The sequence below is a fragment of the Acromyrmex echinatior genome, chromosome 12 (genome assembly GCF_024713525.1).
Source record: "Acromyrmex echinatior isolate Ae372 chromosome 12, ASM2471352v2, whole genome shotgun sequence".
In the NCBI taxonomy this organism is placed as follows: Eukaryota; Metazoa; Arthropoda; class Insecta; order Hymenoptera; family Formicidae; genus Acromyrmex; species Acromyrmex echinatior.
This window is the reverse complement of record NC_141863.1, coordinates 11,216,388-11,241,328: the sequence shown is the minus strand read 5'-3', so window position 1 is coordinate 11,241,328 and position 24,941 is coordinate 11,216,388. Positions and strand designations below refer to the sequence as shown.

The window sequence follows — 24,941 nt, the reverse complement described above, 5'->3', positions numbered from 1 at the left end:
AAAAGGGAAAGCTCAGGCCGAAAGCAATAAATGCTTCGATCTCGCCGTCCTCCTTCTTACTTCCAAAAAGTTCTTAGAGTTCTTAGAGTCATAATCTCGCTTCGTAAAATCGCCGTGCTAACCGTTTAGTGAAATCGCTACAAATCGAAACTTTCGAGAAGTGCCGAGAAAAATCGCCGTGCTAACCGTTTAGTGAAATCGCTATAAACCGAAACTTTCGAGAAGCTTCGAGGAAAATCGCCGAGATTTTCCATCACCGCGATTCCAAGCTCAATTTGGAAAAGGTGACCGCATTTAATATTCTGTTAATCTGATCTTTAATTAATTATATCTTTTGACTTTGTAACTGAATACATTAAAGAAATTCTTTTGTTAAATTAAATGAAACGGAGTTCTCTTCACTGTCGTGCATCATATCAACCTTGTGCCGTTTTCTCACTCGAATCTGTCCGCGCGGTGCGCTCTCGCACAAAATTGTAGAAATAGCGTACCCCTCTCATTAATCCAGAATAGTATAAATCATGTTAAAACGCAACAGTTTATGAGATATTTAATTGTTTACGATTTTTCATGAGTTATATAGTGTACCTCTTCTTCAAACTCGAGTAGCAAGAATAGTTCAGTAGAAGTAAAATTTTACTGGAAAAAAATTATAACCAGCATTTCTCTTCACGAAAGTCTCGAAAGGCCATTAGAAAAGAAATGCGTATGTTTGAAACTCGAGATTTGTGAAGAAAATATGCGAAAAAAAATCGAATAGTTTCAAAAAGCACGTTTTACGCTTATAAAACGAAAGATATTGATTGTATGGAAAAAAATTCGGTATAAAAAATGTATAAAAAATAGTTCGAAATACTTACAAAATGAGACATGGAATATTAAAATCGATCTATGAGTTCAGTAGAAAAAAAAAAATTTAAAAAACACCAAAAAAACCTTTTTTTCACTCGCTCTGTGTTCATTGAGATTTAATCGCAAAGCTTTCTCGTAAAATGTAGCCCTCGTATTGACGAACAAATCTGGTTCTGAGCAAGCCTGAAAATGTTCATTAATTTTTGCAAAAAGCCATTTGTTCACTAAAAACCTGTCTGCAGAAAACTTAATTTCTTTATCTTTGAGCAGTCGCACAGCAATTTATAGGGATTTTGTTTCTTCAAAAGTTGCACTATCACGTACACTTAATAAAACGATTTTTTGCAGTTAAACTATTATAAAACGATTTTAAAAAGTGGAAATCTATTTCCATATAAAAAAATGGAAATAATTTCTTTAATATACATCGTATTAAATAGTTGTGTGAAGCATTCGAAATCTGACATTTTCCTAATTTTCTGAATTTAAAAAAAAAAGATTATTCTTCGATTATTAGGAGTCGAGATAACAATTTTTTTTCCAAAAAATCACTGTGGCTCTAGTTTTTAAGATTAAGAGAGATTCCGTCTTGGCATTAATTTGTCAAAGAAGAATTGAATTTGTTATTTAAAAAATCTCGAATTTTAACAATGAAATTTTTAGTTTAGAAAATTTTTTCTTTCTTGAATTTTTATTTTTTCGGTTTATTATTAAAAAATTACGTTTGAATATAGAATGCATGTTTGATTAATAAATTTAAGCACATTAGCTATGTTTCTTTATTTAATATACTGTAAAAAGTGTCCAATTGAACAATTAAATGTACGGAATTATCAGTACAAAATTGTTTTTGTGAATTTAATTGTAGATGCAAATATGACATATATAAACAAATAATTAATAAGTAATTTGCCAAATGTTAGCGTAATTGTTAAAGATGTAATACTAACTTTCGCAAATATAAAAGTAAATTAGTGTTCCATGAAAAATATTTTGCAACTATATTCAACAGTTACACTAACATTTGGCAAATTATTTATTATTTGTTATATATCTCGTCGAGCTATCCCAGATTAAAAAAAAATCAGGTTTCACGTCAATTTATTGCTGAGAAAACATAAATTTAGCAAATTTTAACACACGAAATTAAATATGCGCGAATCGCCGAGTGGATCAATCTTCTCCTCTCGACTGTGCGCCGGCTTTCCTCCAGGATTGTTTTGTTTAAAACTTTTTTTAGATAAATGCTTAAAACATGTTTTAAACAACAGATTAAATTAAATGTGCTTTTTTTAAAACAATTTAAAACAAATGTTTAAAACGTTATTTTTTTTAAATGTATTTTTAATACTATTTAATAGAGGAGAAGGTGATACTTCTGTTACATTTTACACTTGGTTTACTTAATTAATAATAAATATATTTAAATTTAAAACTTGACAATTACATTCATTAAAATGTTGTTGAATTGATTCTGGACTCAAAATTACGAAATATTTATTACTTAGAACACTATTAATAAATATGTAACAATATTGCATGGCGAATCGAAGAGAAACATGGATAATAATGTTGCCTTCCATAAAAATAATCTTAAAAAGTTAGTTTTGTTTATAAAACAGTAGTTTAATTATAAAATTAACAAAAAAGTAGAGTGTATTGCAGAATATATACAAATGTATGTACATACACATGTATACACATTTATGTATATAGGATATTTGGAAAATAATGATAAATCTTTCGCATTGGGGCAGAATGGACTATATTGAGAAGAAAAGACCTCTATCATTTTTGTAATAATTAACAAGATATTAATTGATAAATATTGCCGAAAATTGACCTTTAATAATTTTTTACGCGAATACTATCAACTTTACAAAAAAACTGCAAAAGACAATTGTTAATTTTCTTTTCAAAGAGCTCTAAGAATTTTTAAAAAAATTTTTCATAATTCTTTAATACCGTATTTTCTTATATTGCTAAAAATGAGAAAATATAGTACTATTGGGAGTACAAATTAGTTCGGTTAATTTTCCAAAAACTGGTTTCGGCTGTTGTGAATAGTTCATAGTGACAACTGATTTTGGCGTTTTCAGAGAGACATCTGTTTTAGACATCTGCTAATAATATTTAGTTTATATAGCTTTGAGTTTCATACAAAAACCTTAATTTTTACTGTGTTTAAAATGTCGAATTTTGTGTTAACCAAGCAGCATTTGCGGAAGATTCTAATTTTTTGCTTTAATTGGAAGAAAAGTGTAGCTGAAGCCCATCGAATGCTTGTCAAAGTTTATGGTGACACTGCTCCAACTGATAAATCATGTAGGGAATGGTTTCGACATTTCAAGGATGGAGATTTCAGCGTTGAAGACAAGCCTCGCTCTGGACAGCCAAAAAAATTCGAAGACAAAGAATTAGAGGCATTACTCGAAGAAGATCAGAATCAAACGCAAGAGGAGCTGGCAGAATCATTGGGAGTAACTCAACAAGCCGTTTCTGCATGATTGAGAACCATGGGAATAATTGAAAAACAAGGAAATTGGGTGCCTTATGAACTAAAACCGAGAAACATTGAAAGGCGATTTTTCACTTGCGAACAGCTGATTCAAAGATAACAAAGAAAAGGTTTTTTGCATCGGATTGTGACTGGAGATGAGAAGTGGATATTCTACGACAACCCCAAGAAGAAAAAATACTACGCTAAGCCCGGTCAATCGTTGCCATCGAGCTCAACATCAACACCAAAGCCGAAAATTCATGGTTCGAAGATCATGCTCTGTATCTGGTGGGACCAAAAGGGTGTTGTTTACTATGAGCTGCTGAAACCTGCGATTCCATTACGGGCGATCGGTATCGGCTACAATTGATTCGTTTGAGCCGTGCATTGCGAAAAAAACGGCCGGAATACGAGCAAAGACATGATAAAGTTATTTTTCTTCATGACAACGCTCGGCCTCATGTCGCTAAAGTCGTAAAAAAATATTTGGAAACACTCAAATAGGATGTTTTATCGCACCCGCCGTATTCTCCGGACATTGCTCCTTCTGATTATTGGTTGTTCCGAAGGATGCAGCACGATTTGGCAAGTAATCGGTTCACTTCTTTCGCAGAAATCGAAAATTGGCTCCAAAATTGGATCGCCTTCAAAGACGAGTCATTTTTTCGAGATGGAATTCGAAAATTGCCTGAGAGATGGGGAAAAGTAGTAGCCAGCGATGGACAATACGTTAATTAATCTGTTCATTCGTTTTGTTTTGAAATAAATGTATTTTTGAACACAAAAAAATTAACCGAACTAATTTGTTGTTGTTGTTACTCCTAATAAAAAGTAAAAAATTCTGAAAAAATTCGTAGAGTTCTATGAGAAGAAAGTAAACAATTTTTGTCTTTTGCAGTTTTTTTGTAAAGTTGATAGTATTCGCGTAAAAAATTATTAAAGGCCAATTTTCGGCAATGTTTATCAATTAATATCTTGTTAATTATTACGAAAATGATAGAGGACTTTTCTTCTCAGTATAGTCCATTCTGCCCCAATGCGAAAGATTTATCATTATTTTCTAAATACCCTGTATACATAAAGTTATGTGTATACATGTGTATGTATATACATTTTATATGCATTATATATGCATATATTCTGCAATACACTCTACTTTTTCTGTAAAGTTGATAGCATTTTAGTAAAAATTATTGAAGATCAATTTTCATCAATTTTTAGCAATTAATATCTTGTCAACTACAAAAATTGCAAAATGGTAGAATACTTTTCTTCTCAGTTTAATCCATTTTGCCCCTATGTAAAAGATTATTTTCCAAACACCTATATGTAAGCAGCTCGGCAGCCTAAAAAATTTATAGTGTAACGTAAATTATAGAGTAATATTAAAATAATTAGTTCAAGGAATTATTATTTTGAAATAAAAATCTCAAAAAAAAAGTAAGTAATCAATACGCATAAAAGACCACATTAGTACAAAATGCCATGCTATTGTTTAAATTTGCATAACTTAAAATATTATATAGTTAAATAAAATGTTAGATAGCAAACAACACATTCAAATATACATATATTTATGTGGTAATACGCTCAAATTTAAGAAAAATGAGGAAGTAGGTGTAATTAAATACTAAAATGTACCTCAGAAACGTTTCAAAATACTTGAAAGTAAAAATGCGTTTTAAATAAAATATAATAAATATACGTTTAAAAGATGTTTTTTTTTATTTTAAACATGATTTTTTTCTAAAGCTGTTTAAAATAAAACATTAAAAACATGTTTTAAACAATAAAAACTGAATATTTTTTTTAAACACGTTTTTTATCAACCCTGCTCCCCTCACTCCGCCCGGCACACTGCCTCGCTTGCGTTCTTCAACTTTTTAATGGTTTTAAACAAACTTGTTCGGTAGTAAAAAAATTTAAGAGTTTAATAGATCTTAATGATCCACATCTCATTTTATAGTTATTTCGAATACATACATTTTTTTATATCGATTTTTTTTTCAAATCTTTCGTTTTACAATCAATAGCTTTCGTTTTATAAATGAAAAACGCTTTTTGCAACTATTCGATTTTTTCCGCATATTTTTTTCACAAGTCTCGAATCTCGAACATACGCATTTTTTTTCTGATGGCCTTTCGAAACTTTCATGAAAAAAAATGCTAGTTTATAATCTTTTTCTTTGTAAAATTCTACTTCTATTGAACTATTCTTGCTACTCGAGTTTATGAAGGAGGAACTATACAACGCGCATGAAAAATCGTAAATAATTAAATATCTCGTAAACTATTGCCTTTTAATATGATTTATACTATTCTTAAAAGGGGAGAGGTACACTACTATAATATATTAAAACTTATATGTTATTTATAGAATGCCCCTCGCCCCTTATTGATGCCTAGGGCTGCCGAGCGGCCGAGATTACCGAGAAAACATTTTTGGAACAAGCGATTAGTGTGAGAAGGAGCTCGCTGTCTCGTTCATTTTCGGCGCATCGCAGGCGGGCACACGGACATGGGCTCGTGCTTGTTTGTGTGTTACAACGCCGCACCACGATAAATGGCCGAACTTATAGGCGTGGAAAATGACGTTTTGATGATGAAATTTATATTACGTACTATTTCGTTATTATTTGCTTAATTGTAAAAATGTGACTTGTACATATCAAAGTAATTATCGACGAAAACTAAAGTTATCTTGGAATTTTATATGTAAAAGCATATATTTTACTTGTTTCAACAGTTGTCGGATCGTGTGTTTCTGCCCGAATAGGCTCACTTTACGTGCCTTTTACGACCATTTACTGACTGTCAAGGGAAGAAAGGACAGTTTTCATCGATTTTTACAAATGTTTTAAATGCTCTTGTCATTTCGTTTCATTCAAATTGTCTTTATTTAAAAATGGCACTTAACATAAATTAACGTGTCATTCCTCCCTTCTGACGTCATGATTCCAACATGGCTATCGCGAGCCATGTCAGGAGCCTTAAATTGACATTGTTTTCCATTTATGTAGTTTTACCAAGTTATTAGATTACATGAATCTTTGGAAAAATTAGTCCAGTCAACTTCTGTGTGATGATATATTTACTTCTTTTTCTAGAAATACCTGCTTTACAAACACACAAATTCTTTGTTTTAAAATCAATTTTTTAAATAAACTTTTTTTGTTAATAATTTTTTAACAACCTACGAGCGATGGCTAAAATTTGTTCACTGTCACTTGGGGTCATGACCTTGACAACATATTATATATCAAGATCAAGATCATTGAAGGATAGTTTCTTATATTGCATAATTACCCATAATTAAATTTAGAAAAAAATTATCTTTAATTTGACAAAATAACATTTCAAAAATTTGAGAAAATTTGGGTAGTGGATTATTTTAAACGCACACACACATACCCACACACACACACACACACACACACACACACAAATTAAAAAATTTGAGTATTGAGTAAATTGAAGTATTCTTGAAACCGTACAACTTTTTTTTTTTAATTTTTTCCATTTTTTATACTTCCGACGGTATTCGGCTCAAAATAGAAATATCGTTTTTTTTTTTCAAAGAGATGTTTCACTCTTTAAACATAGGTAGCGCACGTATAAAAAAATACGTGTTTCTTAGATTTTTGTTTAACAACATATTTCACGGAGTATCAAATCGGTGTCGGACAGTTGAATGATGTCCCTTGTTAGTAATCGTTCCATTACTGTTCTTTTTGTTAATAAATGATCTAAAGAATGCAGTTACACGCTGCAAACATATTCTCTACGCTGATCTGCATATTTATTCCCACTTTCCTCCATAGTCTTGAAATCGTCATCGAAATTATTGGGACTGACATTACTGCAATGAAGCAATGGGCCTCAAACAACCGCCTCTGACTCAATGTCAGTAAGACAAAAGCTATTCTCCTGGATAGCGCTAAATATACAAACACTATCTCATTTGCAAATATCAAACTCATGCTAGATGGAGAACCAATCGAATTCACAGATAAAATTAATGATCTTAGCCTCTGCACCACTAACATTTTGAGCTGATCAGAATAAGTTATAAGCATTTCTAATCGTGTTAAAGGTGTTGTGTGTAACCAAATGTTGTGTGTGTGTGTGTGTGTGAATGAACTCGATACAGTTTTCACTGATAACTTATCTTTAATAGCAATCGCGGACTTCTGCACGCCTTCTCGTCTCGCATGGAAGTGACGCAGCGTCATCACACTCGCTACCGTTGCGCCAATGCTTTCTCTGAAGCGTCACAAAATCTAAACATAGAATATCGACAATCCTTTGATAACTAATCGAGGAACATATAATTCGTGAGTATTATTTAAGGAATTCCTTCCACTTGTCTAGCATCGAATCTGGGAATGGATCGTCCCAGTCTGTCTTGATTTCCCAAAGACTTTTCATCAAGATTTTAGCTACCGTTAAAATGGGACCTATTAATCCCAAGGGAATCCGAATAGTTTACCAATTGCGGACAGCATCTCGCGCTTTGTGAACGCATGACCTATTGTATTTGTAGTAAATTGAAGTTTGTCCGAATTTGAATTCCATTCGAACCCCAAAGCTCGAATAGTATCATTCGCATCAATCTTGAAACTAAAATCAGATTCACAGAGCTCGTGCGGAATTCCTTTCAATGCGTCGTCAGAATTAGAGCACCATTTGTGCGCTTCGAATCCTCCTTTTCGTAACATAGTTAACTGTTCTTGCAAAGAAAGAACATTTTCAATCGTGCTAGCCCCCGAAATTATATCATCGACATAAGTATCATTCAATAGAGTATGGGACGCAAGCGGATAACTCTCTTTACCTTCCTCATCTAATTGTCTTAAGCAACGTACCGCCAAGTTCTGTGTAGGCTAAAACTACACGAAAATTGTCTGCTAATTTTGTTGCGTACCCAACTCTCGTTACATCTTCCCAATATTAATTTAATTAGTACTATGCGATAGTACTAATAGATCTTACTGATCAACAAAAACTGCGACTTAAACGCTTAATGAATGCTTGTGCTTCATTTTAAATTTACGGAGAGATGAATATGTGAGTTACGATTCCTTGGGATGGCTGTCTGCGAATAATCAAAGAGTCTACCTAATTGGTTGTCTCCTTTACTCCATCATTCATCTTGAAACTGCTCCTTATCTTTCTTGCAATTTCTGCCCTCATGTCTGTCCTCGCGACGACATGCGCGCCCCCTCCTCTAGAAAAATGGCTCGCTCTGATTGGTCGGTGACCCGAGAGTGGGGGTAATGAAGTAATTAAATGGCGCGTTTTGATTGGCTCGACCCACAGCTGCCCACACACTGATTGGCTTTGTCCATAGTCACATACGCGGCGACTGGAGAAGGGCGGAGTGTCAACAGGTATGAATACCGCTACAAAATGGTGAATGAGAAAATCGAGGGAAATTGGGACCGAGACATTTTTTCGCCACGGAGGGAGGGGAAGGGGAAGGTACGGGCAACAGGCATAAATAACACATAGTTTTTTGCTCTGTAGGTCATTTTTTTGCTACCGCGGCCTAATATCTCCGGCGTACTGACGTTTTAGTGAAAGTGTTCTTTTTTTATTATTTATGATGGGGACTTTTACGAAAATTTTCAGTGCTAGGAAACTTTTACTTTCACTTGGAACAAAGGTAAAACAGGAATGAACAAGTCCGCGCTGGTACGTGTCATCGTAATTGGTGTGGTGATTTACTCACTTTTAGAGAATAAATTCTTTCTGTACTCTATGTTGGAGATATTTTTATTTAAATATGATAAAAATCTACATTATTTAAACCTGAAACGTTGGAATATTTGGTTACGAATGTGAAACAGATCGAGAATTTAAGATGTAAAGGTTTTATTTATTGATAAAAGATCTTTATTACATTGATCAATTATATTGAATTATATTCATGAAAAAATGTATTATAAAAGTCATAATCTTCGATTAAAACTATGTTAACAATTTCATTGAATTTTAATTCAATTATTTTTAAAAACAATATATTAAAGTATGTTTTCAAAAATGACAAATTTTTTTTGTGTTTTTATAGCGTTCAATGTCTTCTTTGTTGTCTCGAAAAGTGAATTTGATGATTTCGCTGTCGATATAGGAATTAGTCAGAAGCAACTCTATCTCCTTAATCAAATATTGAGCGCACTTGTTAACATTATATTTGTTACTTGTTAACATCGATAAAAGACGTCAGTTAGTTGATATGCGTATCGACACATTTGATTATGCTCTCCATTCCTTGAAATGTAACTTGTTGCATTACAATCGCGACGGAGTAAGGTTTTCTTTTCTTCGTCGGCAATTGTGCTGGTTCTGCTTGCGTACTTGCGGATAAAGCTTTCTTTAGAAAATTTTTATCTTGCTTGCGCGTATAACTTTCACAGGCAGAGGTGAAACTAACAAATATGTTTGCGAATGAGATAGGATTTACTTTGATTTTGCTTCCGTTTATATATATTCATGAGTTTATATATATTCTCTTGAAATTGTTACATTTGAATCTGATTCCTTCTGTGTAATTACCAGTCAATTTGACGATAAACTCGAAGATTCTCTCTTTTGTTGTAATCCCACGTGTAATTTCTTCATGAGAGGAGTTGAGTGGATACGTCATAGAGAGCAGCAAATATTGTTGCTCATTTCGTTCAGTAATATTGTTTATCATGCAAGGATTATCAGGCACAGAGAGATTTCTAATTTCTTGTCTTCTAGCCTGTCGCTTCATGCAAAAACTTTGGATGAATGTTTTTCACTCAAATAAAGGAAAACTGATTTCGAAGTAGACTCTTCGAACAACGAGACACGGCTGAAGTATTGTAACACTATGTGAAATGATTTGCGTTTATATATACTTTTCGAAAACTAACAAATCTGCGCGCGTATAATATTGTATTTGTGTAAATCGTTTCTTTTCTAGAAAAATCTTGATACACTGTTATGTGATGCAGTTACTTTTTTAGAAAGAATTTTCTCGAAGAAAACGAACAACGGAAATATTCCATGTCATAAATATGTTCGAATTCGTAAAAAATCGAATAAATTGTCAAAATTATTCGAATATAAAGTACTATTGTATTTGAAAATAATTCGTCGGGGTAAAGGAAATATTCTAACGCCGAATTTATTTTTAATAAATTTTAGAAATATTTCTCACTAGCACGACTGGAACAGGGATAATGGAATAAGAATACGCATGAACATAAAAGTTTATTCGAGCAAAAAGACAATCTTAAAAAAAGGCAATGTTAAAAAAAAATTCTTTTCTAACGAAAGAGAAACGTTTTCCCTGAGAAAAATTATTTGTCAACCGCCATAAAACTTTTCATATAGAATAAACAAAAAAATTAAGTCTTAGTTATATAATTAAGATATTTAAGAGAAAAAGTTTAAGTGACGAGAGTATGTTCAGTGTGTCCACGATTTTTCTTTCTTACGACAAACGAAATCTAACAAAAATCAAGTGTTATAAGAATACTCGTTGAAATTCTGTTTCTTCTTCATTAAAAAAGTTTATTTTTTGATTGTCAAATAGACAAATAGTACGTGAAAATTTTTCTAAAAAAAAAGGAAAAAATGGGAAAGATTAAATTTGAGTTACTCCAACAATAAGAATACATAGTACGAAAAACTTGTGACAAAAACTTTTCCGAGATAATAATGAAAGTGGGGGGAAAGGGTTTTCCTAAGGCGAGTGATGATGGGAGTGGTGCTCATGTGAGAAGAAAGGAGTTAATTTTATATTGTCAAGGTTTGTTAGAATGTTGTTCATAACTAGAGAATTTTATCATCTCTCACTCTCAAAATTTTTCGAGAAGATCTCTACGTGTAAAAGAAACAAATCCAATCGAAAAAATTGTCAAAATTTACTAGCCAATAACTGGAAATTTTTATTGATTCATTTTTCTTTAGGAATTTTCATAATCATACCATATAAATAGCGCGTATCGAGTGAATTAAGGATTAGTTCTACATCTGACTCTGTCAAGAGTTGAGTTTTGTTAGGTAATTATAAAATCGCTAGTTTCATGCGATAAAAATAGCGCTTCGCGAATCACTTGCGAAGTTCTTTATCGTCGCCTGCAATTTGAACTAGAAGTTAATTGCAGTTAATTATCTGATAAAATTGTCAGATAATGATGAGAAGAATTATTCTGTTTTCGGAAGTTTCGCAGGTAAGTGCTCCAGAACATTTTTGTGTATTATGCCCAAGCTGGGGCATTGTGACGGTGATGCGAGATTGCTGAATATTATCTCGCATCATTTAGAAGTACGCGAGTGTTTCGAGATCATGAAGAAATGTTGGAGGATACATAGCCGACTTCAAGCGTCGCGCTGGATGTAAGCAATAACAATATACAGAGTTGGGCATATTCGATGGAAAGATGTTTTTTTTTTCAATCATGGGAAACGTCGTTACTCGATCTAACATCTCTGTCAAAAGTTACAGCTGTTGCCAGATCTTTCTGTCGAATATGGCCAACCCTGTATTTTTTAAAAGAAATTTTTAAACAAGGTCAATAAACGAGCCAAAGATAGTTAACAATTTAAAATAATATTTAATCGAACACATAATTTAAAATACGTTTCGGGACCACCGGTCCACTTCTTCAATTATACATTAGATCAAATCGATTAATTAAGTTCGTCGGAAAAATTAATTAACATATATATTACCAAGCGCAAAAATTGTTCGCACATAAAACTGGCCTTATATACTAAAATCAGTGAGCCATTTGAAAATGTATTGTTGTCAATCAATGATGTGTGGATGAAATACAATGGATAGAACTTACAAAATCGGTAAAGCATTGATGTCATCTCAAAAAGTGATAAAAAATGCAATGACTTTCAAAAACTAATAACGTCCAGCATCACGCTATGTCAAGACAGATTAAAATCATCAATCATCGTTATTCAGCGAGAATCAATAACGAAATTTTAAGAACTCTGCGTGAGAATTAATCAGTTCTTAATCAAAAATATTAGAATTTGAGAAATTTGGGGGGATTATTAATATTTCAGATTGATTGCATTGAAAGTCCGACAACCATATCGGCACGCAATTATAATTTCTTCTGAAGTTAATTCATTTAAATGAATATATATAATAGTTCAACATCTTTACATTCAAACCGTAGTCGCTTCATATTTAAAGTAATGTATCTAACATAAATGGTCTTATTTTCAATTTTATTATTGTTTATACACGCTCGCCTACAATGCGTAACTCACTATACATATTGGTTATTGTGAGGAATATTGTTAAGGTCTCGATAATCTAGAAGCTTAGAACGCTTGTACAGAATGCAAGAGATCCGGGTTCGACTCCCGGTCGAGGCAATATTTTTTGCAATAAGTTTATTACAGTTTTTTAAGATTAAATTTGGAAAATTTGGAGGGATTATTAATATTTCAGATTGGTTGCGTTGAAAGTCCGACAACCATATCGGCACTCAATTATAATTTCTAAAATTAATTCATTTAAATGAAATATATAATAGTTTAATATCTTAACATTCAGACTGTAGTGGCGCTTCATATTTAAAGTAAAAATATTAGAGTCAAATTTTGTAAAAAATTATAGATAAAATATAAGACTTACATGTGTTATATACCAATAAAATCCCCTTATTCTTTATAGAATAATATATTCGTCATAGGTATACAATTTATACTTTACTTTTATCTTATCGCTAGATTTCCCTATTTTATCTTTATTTCGAAACCAGAAATTCCGTTTCTCTTTTATATTCAGTTTCTTTATTTGAACATTCAAACTCTAACAGATAGATCAGATTATGTACTTTTATGCGTCATAAAAATTATTATATCTATAGATTATTCTAGAAAGAATGTCTAAGAATATCACACGACTTTCTCAAAAAAGCCCTCCTATAAAATAACAAATATAAAAGCGTATTAACATTAACATTAATAATAACGTATATTATATTAGCGTTTAACGATTAAGTAATTAAGTTCAATAATTAGCAGTAAAATAGAAATCTTCCTGAATGTGAGAACGAATATCTTTTTCTTTCTTTTCCCTTTTTCTTTTTCTAATAAAGTTAAATTTTAAACATATGAATGTAGTGAATTCGCCTCGCATAAAGGATATTAAGGAAAACCGAATTTTTATAACAAATTGTTAAAATTCAACTATTATTTATTAAGAATAAACTTGTAGAGTGGGGAGTAGGGCTTACGCGCCTTGCTGCCTTATCTCAAAGAAAGCGCGAGTATAGGTTCCACCAAATTTTGGGAAGTGTCGATTGATTCTGAAAGGACACTCCCACACTCATTTTCAGTATATAAAAGGAGCTGTCGAAGACAGAAACACACTCTCACACTTACACTTACACTCAGACACACTCTTGTACTTACTCTCAAACTCAAACTTACTCTTAAACTCACTCTCAGACTCAGACTCTTAGACTTAGACTCACTCTTGTACTCAGACTTAGACTTAGACTTACACTTATACTTACACTCAAACTTAGACTCAGGCTCACTCTCAGGCTCACACTGCTTCGGTCAATCAGCCAGTCAGTCAGTTACAGTCAAGGTGAGAACTATCCTCGCGCTTCATCAGAACCTCATTTTCGCATTTATCTTTTTTTAATAAACGATAATATTAAATCGAATCTATCGACGAAACGTCTAAATCTCTAATTCCTTAATCCACATACAAGTACATATATACATATATGAATATCTGAGGGATTGTTGCGACTGTCGCTGCCAATAGCGTGGCTCCCATTTGTCGGCACTTCCTCGGAGAATTCATAATTTCCTCGTATCCAGAGTATCCTCGTATCCTTAACTACACAACTTAATCTCCGGTCTCCGAGTAAATTGTTTAAATACATTGACTCAAAAACGGAGAAACATCTCAATAACAATATTGAGACGTAACACATGAATGCCATGACATAAACGTAAAATATCTAATCGCAATTGATACTCAAATTCAAACGTTCTGTAGGACAGAACAATAACATTTAAGTATAACATTTAAGTTTATTTATTATCGTTATTCTCTAATGGAACAAAATATGATTCGTCCAGATTTTCTGTGTCTTTTTGTAAATTAATTTCTTCTGTGTATTCTTTTATATATTGTGACTATAGTCTCAACCGACAGCATAACTTTGTCACGTTTTATGTTATCGTTGTTCGACAGCCAGCGATTTCACTCTGATACTCTAAGAATTATTTCAGCTACTCATTGAATTATCGCGAATTTTCCTTAACTTAAGTTGGGCACAAGTGAGCGTGTCATTTTTCGTTATTCTTCTAAATCTCGAATAAATATTTTCACTATTTCTCTATTGCAACGGACGATAACCGACTACTCAGCCCCGCACAGGCCGCGGGGGTGGATGAGCGGGAGTAGATCGGAAGACGAGAGAATAAATAAGAATTACTTCCTTTTAAAAGTAAAAGAATGACAAACATATATTTGGTATTCGTAACGAGAACAATCACAAGAATCTCATCCTGAATGCAAATTGCAGCAGTTATAATAATTCGTCTTGGCGCGAATATGAGTTCGCTATAATCAGGAGTTATCGAATCGCGCAACGCGAAATGATAGAAAGAACGTGGACAGCTGTTATCGCGAGAGTCTTGCCATTTCATTCGTCGACTACAGTGTACAATAATAACCGCGACTTTCTGCCCAACGTCGTGCAAGGTTTTTTCTACTTTACGCGAAACACAATTCAAACTACGGCAACGATACAAGATGGCGATCTAACGTACAATCACACGAGTAGATATATTAGGCGGGTTCTAACCCAGGGGCTAGAGGGGAATGCGGGGTGCGGGGAAGTACTTGTAAGCGCGGGGGATAGAGGGGGAAAGGTCTAGGCTCCTACACAATAGGGCTCCTTTTTTTTGTTATCAAAATTTGACCATGTTTTTCTTTAAAAATGCATTGATAATAAAGGTTTGAATTTGACCATGACATATTTTTCTTTTCTTTAAAAATGTATCGATAATAAAGGCTTGCATGTTAGAGAAAGATAGAGCGCGCGTGCTATGAGTGAAGAAAGGATGGAAGAATTAACAGAGTACGAGTTTCTTTTGTATGATACAGTCTTTTCAATTTTTATTGTATTTCCTGGCGCGTCAAGGCAAAGGATGGGAAGTAAAAGACAATACGCATGAAATAAGGCTAACAAAAAATGTTTTATTTACATCTTATTACATCAGTTTTCGTACTTATTAAAAACTTACATATAATGTGTAATCTTTTTCATAAATTTTGTCGTAGATCTGACGATTCTGAGGATCTATGTTTTTTTGTTTATGTTTCCAATATCGTTGGGAAGATTTTCTAATGGCAAGTTTCTTGAATATTATCACTCACAGATCGGTGACCGTTAAAGTTTGAGTTTTATGTTCGTGCTTTGTACTAACGATTGTTTTTTTTCCTTTTTTTTTGTTGAAATTTTCATGAAACGGAGAAATCTTGGAGTCCATTGGACATAATGAAATATATAAAAGGGCATAAGTGCTCGATGTACCACAGTGGTGTCCTGGAAGACCAAGGAATCAGTCGCTTCAGTTATTGATAAGCATAATATGGCTAATCATGCGAACATAGTCAACGCAGTCGAGTATGTTCGAAACGCAGATCCGGAACAGTTCGCACATATCAGAGACGAAGTGTTCGAAGTACTCGAAGAAGTGAACTTCGAAGAACTAATGGATCAAGAAATCGATTCCGACGAAGAAACATTATCGGACGATGCTGGCTATACTAGCGATTTGAGCGAGATTGATACAGATTACATACAAAGGTTTGTGTCATCATCAGAAATCCGTGCACTGAACAGCCGTACAAAACATTGTATAATCCATTGTTATTATACAACAACGGATGGTGCTTTATGTATATGTGCAGAATGCATGATACGTTTGAATGAGACTGATATCGCAGGATTGTATCTCGTAAGGATGCACGATGTTGGACATATTTACGCGCTAAGCGGTCAGTCTTGCACAAATTGCAGACTACCACCTTACATACCTTATATTTCCATGCAACAAGTGCCCACAGTGCACACATTGAAAAAACTATTGCGAATAGTATTGTGAATGAATCACATGCAAGTGCTCCGTAGAAGAGTGTGATCTAAAGACTGTAAAAAAAAAGACATGGAAAATCACGAGTGAGTACGCGAATTGTTGGAACAGTGTGGCCAGGTCTGGCTACTCTGGTGGAATATTTCGCGTGGCTGCAACGATGCGACGAGTGCATCGAGCAGCTTGAAGAACTTTGTCGTGCCAAGCGTCCGCGTCTCGCCGTTGGACACAGACAATCCATGGTGGCGAGGATCGCGCGACTCGCGGGTGCAAAAGTGCAATTGGAGCAACGTTTCGTGCACATTGGTGGCGACTACGCGAGTGGCGAGTACGCGAATCGCGACGAAAGATCTCTCATCTGGCGAGAGATCGACGCCGCGTTTGAAAACCGTGTATCGACAGGTGCTGTGATAAACTCTAATCACATTGAGCCGCGACGGTTTTTGGAAGACGCGAAGGAAATAGTGTTCGAGCGTGTGCGAGACGCAGTAGAAAGACACGGTAATGCAAAAGTGAATACTGCGTTCAATGGCGAGTTTGCGACGAAGGATAAACGTGTCAATAAGAGCATAATTACAAAGAACAGCGAGATATATCGTTGCACCGATATGCACGAGTGGTACGAGCGACACTTCGTCGAGCCTATCCTAGCATCGCTCGAAGAATTCTAGGAACGCGACAGTGGGTGGGCATTGTCGCGAATCCTCAATTTGATAGTGAATGTGAATAAGCATAATCCAATGCATGCGGGATGTCACATCGAAGTGCCACGATAAATAGTGATGAAACGGGCGGTGATCAGTGTTTATTCGGCAGACAATGCATGTTTCGCGTGGTCGGTGGTCGCCGCTCTGTACCCTGCAGAAAGACATGTAAATCGGGAATCGTCATATCCGCATTATACAACAGTACTAAATCTCGCAAACATTGAGTTTCCAATGACTTTAAAGGATATTTATAAATTCGAACGGTTGAACGCGGTGTCGATCAACGTGTACGGCATCGAGAATAAACAGGTCCTTCCTCTGCGACTCACCAATGAAAAGAAGAAGAAACACGTCAACATGCTGTACGTGCAAGATCCACACGATGGTATTGGACATTTTGCGTGGATAAAAAACCTATCCCATCTCGTGAGTTCGCAGATTAGTGGAAAAAAGAACAAGAAATTTTTCTGCGATCGGTAAATATACATGAAAAATTATTATAATTTTCTCTAATACTAATAAAATAATGGTAATAGTTATAATTTTTTTCTTTTTTTCAGATGCATGCATTATTTCAATACCAACGAAAATTTGCAGTCGCACGTAATGGACTGCGAGAAGATGAACGATTTCGCTATCAAACTGCCGAGCGTGGACGACAAGTGGCTCGAATTTGAGAACCACTGCAATAAGCAGAGCGCCCCATTTATCGTCTACGCTGATTTGGCGTGCGTTCTACGGAAGATGGAACTTGAAAGTGAAAATGCATCGTCATCATCGTACACGCATGAGGTATTTAGTATAGGATACTACGTGCGATGTTCGTACAACGACGCGTTATCATTGTATCGGTTCCGTCGCGATGAAGATTGCATAACGTGGTTCGTGCGACAACTCAACGATTTGGCGCATCAAGTTAAAAATATAGTATCCGTCAAAGTATCCGTGGAAACGTTGTCGAAAGAACAATTGGAGGCGTACCGTAGCGCGACGCGTTGCCATATTTGCGAGAAACCATTCATATATATCGCCGGACGATACGCGGGTCCGCGATCATTGTCATCTCACCGGTAAATTCCGTGGTCCAGCGCATGCAAATTGTAATTTAAATTATAAAAATTCATTTTATATTCCGATCATTTTTCACAATTTATCAGGCTACGACGCGCATTTTATAATTAAAGAAATTGCTACCGCGTTCGAAGGACATGTAAATCTATTACCGATAACTAAAGAAAAATATATTTCATTCACTAAAAATGTCGATAGCACCAAAGACATAAATGAAAAGAATTTTCAGAAAAATTGTATAAAATTACGATTTATCGATTCTTTAAAATTTCTAAACGCAAGCCTCGATAAATTGACGTCGTTTTTAAGCAGAGACAAATTAAAAATTGTACGTTCCGAATTTTCAACATTCAGATGAAGAATTTGAATTACTCACATGAAAAGGTGTCTTTCCGTACGAGTACATTGATCGCGTCGAAAAATTGCAGGACACGCGCTTACCACCGCGCGAATTATTTTTCAGTTCGTTGACAGGCGATACAGTATCCGAAAGCGATTACGCTCACGCCGCGAACGTCTGGAAGCGATTCTCCATTCAAACGCTCGGCGAGTACAGCGATCTGTACTTGAAAACCGATGTCTTGTTATTGGCCGACATTTTCGAAAATTTCCGCGAAAGTTGTATCGCGAGTTACGGTCTCGATCCTGCGCATTACTATACATTGCCTGGTTTCATATGGGACGCGATGCTAAAACATACGCGTATAAGATTCGAGTTACTCACCGACATCGATATGGTCATGTTCATCGAGCGCGGTATACGCGGTGGTCTCAGTCAATGTTCCGGTAGATACGCACAGGTTAATAACAAATACATGCGTTCGTATGACTCATCGAAACCATCGTCGTACTTGATGTACTACGATGTTAATAATTTATACGGATGGGCGATGTGTCAACCATTGCCATACGCCGAATTTCGATGGGTCGAAGACGCTGCGAATTTTGACGTGAGTGCGATCGCTCTGGATTCATCCATCGGTTACATTCTCGAAGTCGATTTCGAATATCCACAACATCTACACGATCTGCACACTGACCTGCCGTTTTGTCCGACGCGCGATAAGCCGCCCGGCAAGCGTGAGGCTAAACTTTTAGCGACGCTGTACGATAAACAGCGTTACGTCATCCACTACCGCAACCTGCAGCAATGTACTCGTCACGGTCTTCACGTAACAAAGATTCATCGAGTACTACAATTCACGCAATCTCCATGGCTTCGCGATTATATTGAACTCAATACAAATTTCAGAATTCGCGCAAAAAATGATTTCGAGAAAAATTTATATAAATTAATGAACAACGCGATATTCGGTAAAACTATGGAGAATGTGCGCAATCACGTTGACGTAAAATTATTAACAAAATGGGACGGACGGTACGGTGCGGAGGCAATGATCGCAAAACCGAATTTCCACAGCCGTAGCATCTTTGCGGAAAATTTGATTGCCGTCAAACTGTGCAAACTCGAGGTGAAGTTCAACAAGCCGATTTACGTGGGTATGTGTATACTCGACATATCGAAAGTCTGCTTGTACGAATTTCATCACGAGTATATGTTACCACTGTTTCGCTACAAATGTAAAATTATGTACACCGGACAGTCTTGTATACAACGTCGAGTGCGAGAACGTTTACGAGACTATGAAACGTGATATCGCTAGATTCGACACGAGTGATTATCCGATGGACAACGCGTACGGTATGCCTCTCGCGAACAAAAAAGTATCTGGTCTGATGAAAGACGAAAATAACGGTGTGATAATGACCGAATTCGTTGATCTCAGAGCGAAGATGTACGCGGTGAGGGTGGACGACAAGAGAGAAACTAAAAAAGCGAAAGGCGTAAAGGGTAACATCGTAGCGCGAACGATAACGTTCGACGATTACACGCGGTGTTTGAATGAAGAGATCGAAATGACTCGTCGTCAATCGTGTATGCGATCTAAACTGCACGATGTGTACACGATATCCGAATCGAAAATCGCTCTGAGTCCATACGATGACAAATGATACGTCGTACCAGACTCGACGGAGACGTTACCGTGGGGGCATTGGCGGATACTTTTGTAATATATATATATGTGTGTGTGTGTGTGTGTGTGTGTGTGTGTGTGTGTGTGTGTATCAACATTTATATCACTATTATGTCTTTTCTACATTTTCATACAGTGTACATGTTACTATTATCATTATAATTTACATGTAATGCATTTTTTTTTACATTTATATAAGTATTACTATTATGTTTTATGTAGTATCATTTATTATGTATTACTATTATTTTCATTTCATGTATCATACATTTATATATGTATTTTATATCTGTATACTGCAAAACGAAGATGAATGGTAAGTAATAAAAAATATACTTAGTTTATATACTTATATTGATATATTTTTTATATGTAGAAATAAAATATATGAATCAAAATATTTATCAAATAACATTGTTTTTATGTATCCATGAATTGTGTGATCCATCGAATCCCAGCCACTTGACGTACACATTGTCTCCCTTCCTGCGCAGTACTTTCTCCACGAGATACACGTCTGGATGAGTAGCGCGATGCAACTCGTACTCGTAGAACGTTCCAGCGACGGATTTTCCGCAATAATCCTCGAGTAAATAGGTTATAGGATTGGTACGCTGCACCTTAACGATCGTAAACACTTCGGTGGTCGTCCAATTTGACATGTAACCCTTCTCAAAAATCATTTTGTACTTGCTCACGCGTACCGAATCACCCCTATTTTGAATTTTGCAGGACCCGCGATCTTTATCGCGCTGTACATCGTGTCCAAGAGTCTTTCGGCGATCGCGGGAGTTACTTCGGCGGGTCGCATGCCGATGGTGCGATGCTTGCGCGCGTTGTAATCTGACAGGAGACGCGGCAGCTCGTCGACCCACTTATAATTGCCGTTGAGCGTAAACATCTTCCACATGTCGTTCTTGAGCGTGCGATTGAACCGCTCGACTACTGACGCTTTCAACGTCGAATACGTGGAATAATGATTAACATTGCGCTTTTTCAAGATTTTCTGCACATCGGCATTGTAAAACTCTTTCCCCATATCCGTTTGTAAATTTTTTGGACATCTTCTCTCGAACGATCTCAGCGATAGCGTTAGCTGTCTCGCTTCCACCCTTGCTCTTGAGTGGTTCGGCCCACGCGTATTTGCTCAACACATCGATGACGGTGAGTATGTAATGGTGGCCTCTGTTGAAACCTGAGTACGGACGCATCTCAACGACATCAGCCTGCCACAGATCGTCGTACCCCGAACTATGACGCGCCTTCGCGGAAAATTTCTTCTCGCAGGAGCGTGCAATTCCTCAACGTTGACGTCTCTCGGAGCTAATTTTCTCTCTCTTTTTCTCAGATTTCTTTTTCATGATTCGACGTGTAATGCACTGAGTACGAGAAAATAATGTATTTTTTCTCGATGATGTTACTCAACTGAATCGTTTCATGGCTATGCGATTTAATTTATAATAAGACCAGCTTCGCGAAGTTCCTCGATGTTCGACAGCATCTCGTTGTTGTGAGCGTTGTTGCTTGCTCGGTGCGAAGCGTCCAGCAATCGTAGACGATCCATCAGCTCGTTGGGATCATCCCAGTGCTCGTAATCGATCGCGTTGTCATTCAATGTCATCATTGCATGAGGTAATCCCTTTCCAGATTTCTTCTTCTGTTTCTTGGGTGTGATCGACATCAACGGTGCGATTACGTGTACTTGTATCCCCTGTTGCTCAATAATCGACTCTGCGAATGGTACTTGTGTTTGTGCGCGTTCGTCACCAACAGCATGCTCTTGTACTTGTGCATATCGTCTTCCGTGTAGAGAGTATCGTCGGGAATTCTCTTGAAAATCTCGTAAAGACCAGGTGTACCGGCGTATCGTACGCCATCGATAATTATGTTGTCCCCGTCATCCACGTCGAAACGTTTATTGCCAAACATCAGTCCATCCTTGTATAGGTAAATGCCGTACATGTGATCTATACCGCTCTCTTTATCTTGCACTCCCCTCAGGATAGCCTCGACATACTTTTGCCCCAGTGGGCCCAAGCCGGCTCGTAACGCCTCTTGACCTTCCGACGTTTGCAGCTGATTTTGAATCTTCGTCGCTAGCGAGTCTTCCGTCGTTTCGAAAACATTCTCCAACGACTCTATCGTCGGTACGATTTTGACACATGGTGTGGAGGTTATCGGCTGTGCGCGATCGTGCGATCGATCATTGGATTTATGTAGAGTCGTGGAACGCTCGAACGTCTCATTCGCTTCTTCTGCCTCCTCCTTCTCTTGTTCCTCTTCCTCCTTCCTCTCACGTTTAGAGGCAGACGTTGCATCTTCGTCGCGGGACTCTCTTTTTGTAGTGTGCATGCTGAGATTGTCGACGAAAAGTCGCAGCGGTTCGATAAGAGGTTTAAAATGTCTGTCCAACGCGATGCCCTCCTCGATTCTACCGGTTTTCAGAGCGCGATGTTTCTTGCGGATCGACTCGCTCGTCTTCTCGATCTCCCTCGCGATTTTTTCACGCTCGCGCACATTCGCTATGTTCGTCTCTGGCTAAGTATCGGTAACGACTGGTCACGTTACGGTATCGCGAACTCGTTAAATCCTTTTCTATATCATCCTTTGTGAGCCCACTGTCTTTGTCTATCACTAGAAATCCATATTTTTGCTGCCAACAATCGCGGCACAACGTGCAAAATTCATCGTACGACATGTCGGTATTTACATGATCGTTGTAAACGTGTTTCAAGTTGGTACCGTCCTGTTTGAACAGGATCAGCAGGTTCGCGTTGTCACGTATCAGATGTTTAGGTATCCTCGCGTATGTCTGACAAAGATAGAAGCAGTCGACGTTCGCGTGGCGACCCATCGAAAAGTATTCTCTCACCGCATCCTGCTTGTCACATGCCACGTCATCAAAGATAAAGATAGAATTTGGACGCGCCTCGCTCGGTGGAACGATGTCGTTGTTGTTTGAGAACGTAAAGTAGCCGATTTCGTCAATAGACGTAAACAAATTTTCGAGATATCGATACTTTGGCTGTTGCAACGATTTCGAGTAGACGTACACGTTTTCGAAACGCACGCCATTCGGGCTCTCGAGTAAGCTTATGAGAACGTTGGTTTTACCACAATTCGATGGGCCGCAAATGATCGCGCGTATAGTACTCGGCAGCATTTCGTCGTGCTTGCGCTTCTCCACGCTGTCTCCCATCATTTGCGATTTCGCGTCACAGTTCGTGACGCGTATCGACAACGGTTGCGGCACGAATTTCATGCTCACACTAAGGCTACGCGCTCTCGAACGACTATTTAAAGGCGCGCGAATTTACGAGTCGCGCAGTAGCAAAATGTATCTCGTGCTGTGTCATCCTTTCGACATTCAGGACTTGAACGCTGAGCAGCTGCAGTATATACCGAAGGTTGTACTCTTACGCGTGTACGGTGACTATATCGATACGTGTGGGACAAGCTTCCGAAACACGTGAAGGCGGATTCGGAAGTTCAAACGTATCGTCGCTGCGACGAGCACTACAATCAGCCGTGGCAGAGGACGCACATCGACGGTCCTAAGATAAAGGACTGTAACTGTAATGTCAGCGTCGGGCGGCAGTCTGTTGAATCGAACGATAAACGCGCTTCCTTTCGAGTTACATATTCCGGGCTACCAGTTTTGCGGCCCGGGCACTCGGCTTACGAAGCGATTAGCCAGAGGTGACGTGGGCATAAATCCGCTGGACGCGGCGTGCCGAGAACACGACATTGCATATTCTCGGAGCAACGATCTCACCGATAGACACGCGGCAGACAAAGTACTCGCCAAGGAGGCGCGGAAACGTGTCACCGCGAGAGATTCTGCTCTGAGCGAGAGAGCTGCCGCTGTTGCCGTTTGGGCAGCGATGAAAGCCAAGACCAAGATCGGCATGGGCATGAAATCAAAAAAGAAGACGACAACGAGGAAGAAGACAATGAAAAAGCGGATACTTCCAACGGCAAAACGAGGTGGTGCGTTACTTTTTCTACCAATGTTGGGCGCGCTGGAGTCCTTGATTGGTGGAGCGGCCAGCGTGGCGAAAGCGGTAAACGATAGCAAAGCTGCGCGACGTCAGCTCGAGGAGCTGCAACGTCACGACCGCGCGATGGAACAGGGCCGCGGTCTGTATCTCGCTCCGTACAAATATGGACGCGGATTATATCTCGGCCCCTATAAACGCGGACAGGGTGTAGCAGCGAAGAAAAAAAAACGTCAAAAAGACGATAAAAATGCCCTCGGGTGCAACTACCAACGTGCAATTGGACGTGCTCGCGAGACGTATGCGCGTACCGTACTTTAGAGGTGTCTTCATGCGTAACGCTTTACCGACGAGCGGGGTGCACCGAAACGAAAGCGGTATCGTGAATCTGGACGATGCGACCGGGTACTCACTGGCATAGCATACGCCAAGAGGAACAATCGCGTCATATACTTTGACAGTTTCGGTAATCTTCGACCGCCCAAGGAACTAGTGCGATATTTCGAGAACGGTGCTACGACGATAGAGTACAATCGTACGTCCTATCAGACGTACAATCAGAGCTTCTGCGGTCAAATGTGTCTGCAGTTTCTACAAACGGTAGACGCGCGTGAATTTAAAAAGCTCGACGAGGTGCTGTAAAATCTCAGTA

At 37.3% G+C, this 24,941-nt stretch overlaps 3 protein-coding genes and 1 long non-coding RNA gene across 4 annotated transcripts in view; 3 read left to right on the top strand and 1 right to left on the bottom strand.

The window, feature by feature from the left end:
- Nucleotides 1-24,941, top strand: part of LOC147907892 (uncharacterized) — a 240,102-nt gene that overhangs the window by 34,607 nt on the left and 180,554 nt on the right. The gene's annotated exons all lie outside the window — the stretch shown is intronic.
- Nucleotides 10,656-23,553, bottom strand: LOC147907897 (uncharacterized). Its single transcript, XM_087411981.1, is given in 3 exon segments — nt 10,656-21,992; nt 21,995-22,825; nt 22,872-23,553. Coding segments are annotated over 3 exon segments (1,764 nt in total). The 3' UTR covers nt 10,656-21,741.
- LOC147907898 (uncharacterized) lies at nt 16,717-17,646 on the top strand. Its single transcript, XM_087411969.1, has one exon. The coding sequence runs from the start codon at nt 16,717-16,719 to the stop codon at nt 17,146-17,148; it is 432 nt and encodes a 143-aa protein (XP_087268095.1). The 3' UTR covers nt 17,149-17,646.
- LOC147907896 (uncharacterized) lies at nt 23,870-24,610 on the top strand. Its single transcript, XM_087411968.1, has one exon. The coding sequence runs from the start codon at nt 23,870-23,872 to the stop codon at nt 24,608-24,610; it is 741 nt and encodes a 246-aa protein (XP_087268094.1).

Bases quoted from the DNA above. Each gene is read 5' to 3' on its own strand.
- LOC147907898 (XM_087411969.1), top strand. From the start codon at position 16,717: ATGGTGGCGAGGATCGCGCGACTCGCGGGTGCAAAAGTGCAATTGGAG.
- LOC147907896 (XM_087411968.1), top strand. From the start codon at position 23,870: ATGTCAGCGTCGGGCGGCAGTCTGTTGAATCGAACGATAAACGCGCTT.